At 38.2% G+C, this 9762-nt stretch overlaps 1 protein-coding gene across 1 annotated transcript; it reads right to left on the bottom strand.

The window, feature by feature from the left end:
• Window positions 1-33: 33 nt before the first annotated feature.
• LOC124255523 (protein MAK16 homolog) lies at window positions 34-9744 on the bottom strand. Its single transcript, XM_046689460.1, has 8 exons — window positions 9662-9744; window positions 6835-7077; window positions 6106-6189; window positions 4804-4858; window positions 4272-4346; window positions 3272-3397; window positions 2130-2195; window positions 34-1548 (listed from the first exon to the last, which is right to left on the bottom strand). Exons 1-6 carry the CDS (start codon window positions 9733-9735, stop codon window positions 3293-3295), a joined length of 636 nt encoding a protein of 211 aa, XP_046545416.1. The 5' UTR covers window positions 9736-9744; the 3' UTR covers window positions 34-1548; window positions 2130-2195; window positions 3272-3292.
• Window positions 9745-9762: the final 18 nt, after the last annotated feature.

Here is a 9762-nt window from a genome sequence, read left to right as displayed (position 1 = left end):
GACCAGTTTCATTACAATACACAGACACATATATTCACATTTTTTTTCTTTATTTCAACATTATAGTCACTCTATACAGAACATCTGTACAACAATATACACGTTAACACCTACCATTTGTCTGGTATGAAACAGTTTCCCTTAAATTATTATTATTTAGTGTCTCCTTTGTGCTCGTTGCATGGTATTGAACTTTTGTAGTGACACTGCTTTAATAAATGTTCAGTTAATTTAAAAACACCACTCAGCTGCAAGCCTAACTTTGGCCAAATTCAGCAATATTCCACCCATATGGGAATAGTCATTAAATATTCAAAACTTGAACAGGCATCAGTACCTGGTAAAAACAGTTCTTGAATGATTGTGTTAATCCAGACACCACCCACAGAATTCTACCTTAGCTAAGTTTAAAAGTTGTAACAATCGAAATTCCATTCCATATGTTTTAGCAACAAAGGTATGCGCAATTGGAGGACTTCACATAAAAAGCTGTTAAATTTACCACAACTGTCATGTCAGGGATTGAGTAAACATCATGAATTAATTTACAAATACTCATATGTGGAGATGACGGCTCCGTTAACTGAAACATCTGACATCAAAATGTGTTGAAGATAGGACGAGTCTTCAAGAAGCAGGGAGGTCTGTACCACCTTTCAGTACTGTTGTTTCACAATGTGCAGACCTCACAGATGAGACTTGACAAGTCAAAACTGTCCTGCCATGTCTCAATCAACAAACACTTTGTAAGGTGAAACACAGGGAGTGAGTGAGTTTAGTTTTACGCCACACTCAGCAATAGTAGAGCTATATGGCGGCGGTCTGTAAATAATCGAGTCTGGGCCAGACAATCCAGTGATCAACAGCATGAGCATCGATCTACACAATTTGGATATGATGACATGTGTCATCTGACCACCCAATCCCGATAGTCGCCTTTTCCGACAAGCATGGGTTACTGAAGATCAATTCTAGCCCGGATCTTCTCAGAAAACACAAGGAAAACACAAGTCCAAGGCATGTGTTTTCATTTGCTGTTCAACACCGTACTCCAAAATAATCCAGCTATATGATGGCAGACTGCAAATGAAAGAGCCTTGACTAAACAATCCAGTGATTGATATAATTGCCTCCAAGGTGAGATGACACGCCATCAACCCAATCCAAGTGCCTCACCACATAGTGCATCTAGTACCATTTACAATTAACACTGGTCTGTTGTTTAAAACCGCACACAGCAATATTCCAGCTATGTGGCAGGTCCAGATTTTTTGGGACCTATTCTAACTTAGAAATCTTACAGGATTACATAGTCAGGCATCTAAAATGTTAAGATGATTAAAAAAATGCCGTAAAATGTTGTTTTCATGTATCAGGAGAAGGAGTATTTGGTTATCATGACACCGCTTTGACCTTGGATGTCGATGGTTGATCTGTTTCCTGCTCATATTCAATTTCAACACGGGGACGTTTCCTTCGAGGTGCTGCCTTTCTGGGCTTGTCATCTTCAGACGAGGAGCTGTCCGATGAGTCACTGTTCCCCATGTCCTGTACAATAAAGGAAGACAACGTCAACACAAATTTCAAACATGCTTCAACATCAGTACTGATGTTTGTTTGTTGTTTAATGCTGCACTCAGCAATATTCCAGTATATGGTGATGGTGTAAATATATGTCTGGACCAGACAATCAAGTGATCAACAGCATGAGCATTGATCTACACAAATGTCAGCCTGATATGAATGCAGGACACAAGCACCATGGGGGTGAAACGGTACACCGTGGTATAAGTAGAACCGCGGTATTTTGCTCTTGTCAATTTTCCATATCATGATCACATCTCGTATACCGCACCGGAGCGAAGGCCTTGTACCGCAATACGTACTGTACCGTGGTGAGAGCGTATGGTTTAACACCAAACTGGTATTGCCACAGGACGTGAACAATCTCTGATATAGTGGTACAAAAACGTTCACCATATTTACTTGTTTGTCATAAATGTTTTAACACTTCACTCAAATATTGACAGCAATATGATGGCAGCTTGTAAATAATCGAGTCAGAAAATAAAGTGGTTGATATGAAGAACAATCAGTACTAATGATCAGCAACTGTTGGTTTTCTTTACCTCCATGTCAGACACATCGCTCTCATCAAAGTCTTCATCAGCTACATACTCAATTTCACCAACTCCCTGTAATTGAAAATTTGTTAGATCCATGATACTTGCAAGTATTTTAGTTTTTACATGTAGCAAAACTTTGAACCTATCAGGATGAGGCGGTAACCACTTTGCATGACAAAGCAGATGACACGTAAGTTTACCGGTATGTCCATAACAACCTGACCCTCACTGTTGGGAGTGAACTGCTACCTTCGTCTCTTGGGGCTGCACAAAGACAGGTGCATACAACTCTCATCAGTCAAAAGGCGGAAACTAAATACAGGATACTTTCCAGACAGTGACAGGGAATATGTTTGAATTTGTGAGCATTTGAAACTGGTTTGTTTCAGCAAAGTGAGCATACCAACTTCGAAATCATCACTTCGCCTTGACATAATATATCTCCCCATGAACATGGTGGCACCTACACCTATCATGTGTGGCCAGGAGTGACGGTTTAAATCAACCTGGAATAGTTCCTGCCTAAAGTGGTGGCCTGACCCATAGTTGTGGTACTGCAAGGAGCACAAGACAAGTGTTCTTGGGAAGGCAAACTAATCTTTTCATGGAGCAAAGGGAGATAACTCTTATGAGTTGCGCCAAAGAGCCATTCGAAAGTCTCTCCCATTGTAACATGTTCAAATGTTTGTTCCATTACAGCCCATAATTGTCATTCAGAACAAGTTGTGTTACACATTTGGATGTAGCTGGATATAAAACACATTTGATCATTAGCTTTCTCAATCTTGAAGTGACACTCTGAATGGCAAAATGAAAGTTATACCTTATGGACCTGTAATTGTAAGTACTCTGCATTGTGTAGTGGTAGGGACCTGAATAACCTGATTTTAATTTAAGATTTGAAATATTAAGTATTAACATCACAGTAATTAAAAAGAAGCCACTGAAATTCAATGCCAACCTACTGTGTGCCGGAAAGTGCATGTTTAATGTCCAAATCATCATCATCATCATCCTCTACGAATCGCATTTACTGACTGACTGACTGACCCCCAAATATTCAAATATCAAGGGGGACACCATTCATGGGCTTACACATTGTGCCCCTCCTCTTCCCCCCCAAATCTCAAGGACAATTCATACACCTCCTCCTCCTCCTCCTCTCCTCATCCTTCATCCTTCTCTTCCTTCTCTGACTCACTCTCACTCTCCACTTCCTCCTCATCCAGCACCTTGTCGGCTACGGAGGGAAGTTGTAGATATCCCGCATACTGGAACAAGACACAGGCAGCAATACATCAACACTCATGGGTCCATAGACGTCAGTTGTACATAATGATGAACAGATTGCCAGCTGCCAAGACTAAACTTAGAATATTGACGTTGGAATTTAAAATATACAGTCTAGCACCGTTGTCTTGATATTCATGGGTCCAAGAAAAAATATCGAGTTATCCGAACTTCGAGACATCTGACCAGGGCATATAATTATATATCAATATGAAAGAAAACAAAACAAAAAGTAGATTTCATGTATGTCCGCAATTTAGAAACAACTCAACAATCACATGCTTGTCACGTGATTACACATAACCCATAGTGTTTAGTTGTAACAGTGAGTACTTCCTAATTAATTCCTTCTTAATTAATCCTGATTAAATAACAGACAAGTCACACCTTCAACTCAATTAGCCCAAATTAGTTTACACTACCGCATCCCTTTGAATCATGCCGCACTGTGGGTAAACGTGTGGAAATAACCTCAGTTCAGAGGAATACTTGCCCATGAAAGGTAGGTGAATATCGAGTTTCTTTGAAAACATCGAGTTACAAGGGTAATTTTGCTTGTTTGGACCATGAAATTATATCGAGATATCCGAAATATGGAGACATCCGTATCGAGTTGAAAGAGCTTGAATAATGATAAATTATGAAGGATTTTGCCGGGACCGAGATGTTATATCAAGACAACCGAAATATCGAGTTATCAGCTTTCGACACAATTGTGCTCAACTGTATTATTCACTACAGGATTATTTTTAATGGGATTGTTTCAGAATATGCAAGTATTAGGTACTGGGGACCATTAGAAACTACATTGATGTTAGCTTCAGAAAATCTGGTCATGTAGCTGTTTGTACTCACCGTGCCCTTCTTTAACCTTTCTAGAAGCTCCTTCTCGATTGATGTCGTCAACTGAGCAGCAGCATAGGCCTTCTCCTGCACATTTAAAATTGGTTTAGAAACAATACTTAACTACATGCTACCAAGACGACCACTGTAGTTAAGATAGAATTTCTTTACTGAGCAGCAGAATGCAGGCATCCGAAGGTAAGGGAGATAACTGAGTAAACATCCACTTTCTACCCTTGCCAATCTTGGCTGGAATTTGTGAGTTATATTTAGTCTTGCTCAATGAATATATACACAGTTTAATAAAAAATCATGTTATGAAATAGTAAGCTGTCCAGATAAATTCTGGTTGATTAGAGGATTGGCAAAGCATGGTTACCACCACCACTTTGTAAGATATTCTCCAAATTTTTCCCTCATATATAATGTGAGCATCACCACAGCAAATGAAGTACGACAATATCCATTATATCTTGACTTAAGGTATTGTGACACACCCAGTAACATATACTGTCTGTGTCTGTGAAAAACATGTCAGTCTCACCTCTTTCCTCGACTCTCTCTTCTCCACCTTCCGACTGAGGGGAACCAACTTTTTCCTGCAACAGACCATCAAGGTCGAGATCATTTCCACGTTAATGACAACACAGTTAACCTACACTTCTGTTGTTTGGTATTATAACAACACATCCAGCGATATTTCAGCTGTATGATGCAGCCTGTTAACCCACAAGCCTTGACCAGACAATCCAGTGATTGATATTAGGGTAAAGATCCACTTGTTCCATTTGTTGCCTCTTACAATTAGAACTGGTAGCTGGAGACCTGTTCTTTAGTCTGTTTGCAGTGAAAACGTACCGATGAATTTCACTTTAAACAAGAAAGTAAATCGAATAGAGTGAAATAAGATTGTGAGTCCTCATATTTTACCTTGCCAACTGAACATTTAAATATCAGAATTTTATTAAACTTAGGATAAAAGTTTAACAAACCATCATTGTTTCAAATCGTTATTATTGGTTTGTATTACAAGGGGGTATGCACATTTAAATGAAACATCGAGAACAAGTAGGGTTGGTCTAAGTTAACGCTCATCACGTACCTCACGTGCATTTGTTTCAGTGTTCCAACTACTGCGCTTACCCCCTTGTAATACAAACCAATATTAGCGATTTGAATCTATGATCGTTTGTTAAACAACTTTTAACAAATTCTGAGATTCAAATGTTCAGTTGGCAAGGTAAAATTATGAGGCTTCGCAATCTTAATTTCACTTTATTTGATTTACTTTCTAGTTTAAAGTGTAATTCATCGGTACGTTTTCACTTGAAACAGAATTATAGCTCGCTTTCAGAATCAGACTATAGTCTAGAATCTCCAGACTACATTCAGATTCTGTAGAGACATCAGCCAGGTCATAACAAAATAAACGTACATAAAGACCAGAGCCATGTTAAGGATAACGTTTACTCCATGTAAAGTCTTAATCTTGTATAGACTGAATCTGCATAGCAAGTTTCTTCAAGGAATGTTCAAAGGTTAAATAAAAGTACCAAATCATCTGAAGGTGACAGTTCACTACTGAACTGACTTGTATAGCAAATTCAATGATTTTTGGAAATATGCTCAAGAAAGGAGTATAGAGTCCAACATTTCTAAGTCCAACTTGTCATGAAAACAAAAGAATATACAAGAAGCACCAGTTTACCACTAGAATGATATTATTGCAAGTTTCAGAAAGACATATTTACAAATTTAGGAGATCTGCCCCAGAAATAGAAAATGAATATACGGATCATCTTTCAAACAAGGGGGGATAATATACCTGTCTTAGAACAATACTCACTGTCTTTTCAGAGTCAGTTTTCTGATTCTTATCAGATACTGTGCAATCTTGGTGAACCTCTGTTTGCACTTATGCCTGATAAACCTGAAAGATAAAATAGTAACCATGGCCACGTTATCTCAAAACACACTGTACACAGCTAAGCAGTAGTTAACTATACAACATGCAAACAGTCAATTCATTACTTTGTTAAACGACACAATATTTTATATTTTTGATGTACAGACACAATATTTTATATTTCTAAGATGTCTATCAATCTGATCAACATCAGAAAGATTACAATAACATGAGAATTTACCTAGATGTATGTATGTATGTGACCCCCAAATTTCAAAAACTGTTTGGGATGGGGGTCGTAAGCATGTATTATGGTTGTGTGCTGTTTACTCAGCAGTATTTCAACAGTATGATGGCAGCCAGGTTATAATAAACGACAAGACAAGTCAGCGATTCACATCACAAACAATTATCCACCCAAATGGGTAATGATAACATGTTATCAAACTAGTCATGGCATCTGTTACAAAGAGAATTGACTGCTAAGGGTCTAAATTTTCTCATGTATTTCCCATGCTTCAGTAGCAAACTTATGTGTCGAATCTATGCATAGTTGTGGTTAAGCCCTTAGACAATCAGGTGCAGTAAAATGTATTCATTCTGGTCTATGCACCAGGTTCATCTACAGTTGGCATGAAACTATGTAAAGTTAATCCACAATTGACTCACCTTGGCCAATAGATCAGATTGTCATCAATCTGTTTCAGTGCCTGTTCATAATTTCTCGAGAGTTTCACCTTTTCCCAAAGTTTGCTGGGGAAAGCTGCTCTCTCGATCACCTTCATGTACAGATAGCACACACCTTTCTCTTCTCGTATTGTAGCATACTGGCTGTTGGCCAACGGACATGATGCCCTACTGCACAGGCCTGTCAAGTTGTACTCATTTCGACAAAACTTTTGGGACTTCGTTCTGAAATGAGGGGAGAATGTCAAAACCCCTTTTATATGCCAACATTTGTAAGTTTCGAATTCTGGACAATAATATCTAAGGTAAATATATCACTCTCTCCGACTTGTTAAGTTATAATACACTTTTAAATCATGGAAGACTATGTCCTGATAACAATATTCATCACATTAGCAGTTTAATGATATGTTAAAGGTCACATGCAACGTAAAACACAACTTTGCAGATTCTGATAGCTTTCGGTATGGACTTACCGAAACAAATCATCAAAAATGCAAATTCAACATATAAAGTTGAAAAATAACGCCAGAGCTCCAGATAAGATTTAGCTCATGGGGGTACTGTACCCACTGTATTTTTGTGGAGTGCGTATTATGAATGTTGCGTGGGTATTTCATTTGACGTTACCCACTGCTTTCAAACATGTGGGTATTTCAGTGATTTTACTCACCTAAGTATTATGTGACTGAGTAAGTTTACTAAGCAGGTATGTTCTGCCTTGTGACTATGTCATACCTAATCAAAACCAACTTAAATATAATGGAAATGAGTTCATAAAAAGTCCCCCATCCTAAATGGATAGTACAGCACTTGTCCTATACTAACAGTACAACTTGATAGCAATCGATGTCTTTTTCATTACGCAAGCGATTTTTATAAATATATTCCGTACGCATTTTTTTTGGATCTTTTTGGGTATCTAACATTTTAAATGCGTAATTGGTACGCAACAATTATTTTTCAATGCGTAATTGGAAAGTTTATATGCGTATTTTACCCGGATACGCAGCTTATCTGGGCCTCTGTAACGCGATGAAAAAAAAGCGCGAAATCGTAGTTCAAACGATTCACTAATTTTTCCCCAGCGCTTGGGGGAATCGAAGTGGTTTCAACAGCTGGGCTGCGCTCATAGCACATGCGCAGTGAAATAGGTTCGTGCAGCTTGGAAGCGGATTGTCCGGTGAATACTCGGTGAAGGCTTTGGTGTGAGCTATTTTTCTAATGTTTTGTTGATATTTCACAGGCGCGAGCTTTTTATATGTTATGACAGTAGATTACCGATTTAACTGTTTGTATAATGTCATTTGTCTATTTCACCACACATTCTTCTTACCAAGTCACTTTCTCAGTTTGATACTTAAAATCAATGTCATTATTTAGCGTTGATAGAATTTCTAACTGTAGTGTGATATAGATATGTCGTTGTCACAGACAAAACTCAATGTCTGTTTTATTGACACCTATGTGTCTGCCTGCCTGTCTGCTAATGATAATATTCAATACACAACTGCGATCACTGACCACATGCAATTTGAACTTAACACCAATCAGGCTATACACCATAAACAAAATACATCGATTTATGGCCCGAGTTCGGTCTCTGTCACATTATGTAATTACACAGACAGGCAGGTGTGATACTTGAACACATGACATGTTATCATGTCTGTTGATTGCATAATGTTATGCACAAAAAATGAGCATGTATTTACAAAACCCAACATCTCTATATATACACACACAATGAGCCGTTTGGGCGGCATCTGCAAATGAACCAGCCGTTACACTTGAGTGCACACCCACCCGCTCTGACTGGGTTCGGTATCCCGGCTGCTTCGTTTCGAGGGAGGTAAACCCAAGTACAAAATATTGCTCTTTTGATTTGCGATTATACACTTATAATTTTGTTTGTATGTTTTTTCATAACCAACAATGTATATTATATGTCATGAATAAGTGATAATTGTGTTTTGATTATGTTTGATGTTTTGGTTGCATGTTACCTTTAATATCTCATATGTTATGACAGTAAATAAACTGTTTATATAATTTCATTTGTCTATTTCACCACACGTTCTTCTTACTGAGTCACATTCTCAGTTCGATACTTAAAAGCAATGTCATTATGTAGCGTTGACAGAATTTCTAACTGTGATATAGATATGTCGTTGTCACAGACAAAACTCAATGTCTTGTTTTATTGACACCTGTGTTTCTGCCTGCCTGTCTGCTAATGATAATATTCAATACACAACTGCGATCACTGACCACATGCAATTTGAACTTAACACCAATCAGCTAACCATAAACAAAATACATTGATTTATGGCCCGAGTTCGGTCTCTGTCACATTATGTAATTACACAGACAGGCAGGTGTGATACTTGAACACATGACATGTTATCATGTCTGTTGATTGCATAATGTTATGCACAAAAAATGAGCATGTATTTACAAAACCCAACATCTCTATATATACACACACAATGAGCCGTTTGGGCGGCATCTGCAAATGAACCAGCCGTTACACTTGAGTGCACACCCACCCGCTCTGACTGACTCTGTGAGATATCAACAAAACATTAGGAAAATAGCTCACACCAAAGCCTTCACCGAGTATTCACCAGACAGCCCGCTTCCAAGTTGAGAACTCACAAAATGAGTGAAAGTCCAAAATTTTAGGAAAATTAGGGTTTGAACTACGTTTAGGGTTTTTTCAACTTTATAACTTGGGATGATTTGTTTCGGTACGTCCATACCGAACGGAAGGAACTCTTTTCCTGAATTATACCACGTTTATGCTCACCTGGTCTTGAAGGAGCAGAATGAATCATTTATGATGCTCCAGATCACCTGTGGAAGAAACATAATGCTGAACATGTTGAAATGATAAACACATGAACCTTG

This window comes from Haliotis rubra, unplaced genomic scaffold (assembly GCF_003918875.1).
Source record: "Haliotis rubra isolate DU_JTF1 unplaced genomic scaffold, ASM391887v1 Scf601, whole genome shotgun sequence".
Taxonomy (NCBI): Eukaryota; Metazoa; Mollusca; class Gastropoda; order Lepetellida; family Haliotidae; genus Haliotis; species Haliotis rubra.
This window is presented reverse-complemented; position numbering and strand designations above follow the sequence as displayed.

Coding starts and splice junctions, on each gene's coding strand:
- LOC124255523 (XM_046689460.1), bottom strand. CDS start 9,735: ATGTTCAGCATTATGTTTCTTCCACAGGTGATCTGGAGCATCATAAAT. Junction 4,859..6,105: donor AAACTGACTCTGAAAAGACA/GTGAGTATTGTT, acceptor GGTCTGTTGCAG/GAAAAAGTTGGTTCCCCTCA. Junction 4,347..4,803: donor AGAGAGAGTCGAGGAAAGAG/GTGAGACTGACA, acceptor TTAAATGTGCAG/GAGAAGGCCTATGCTGCTGC.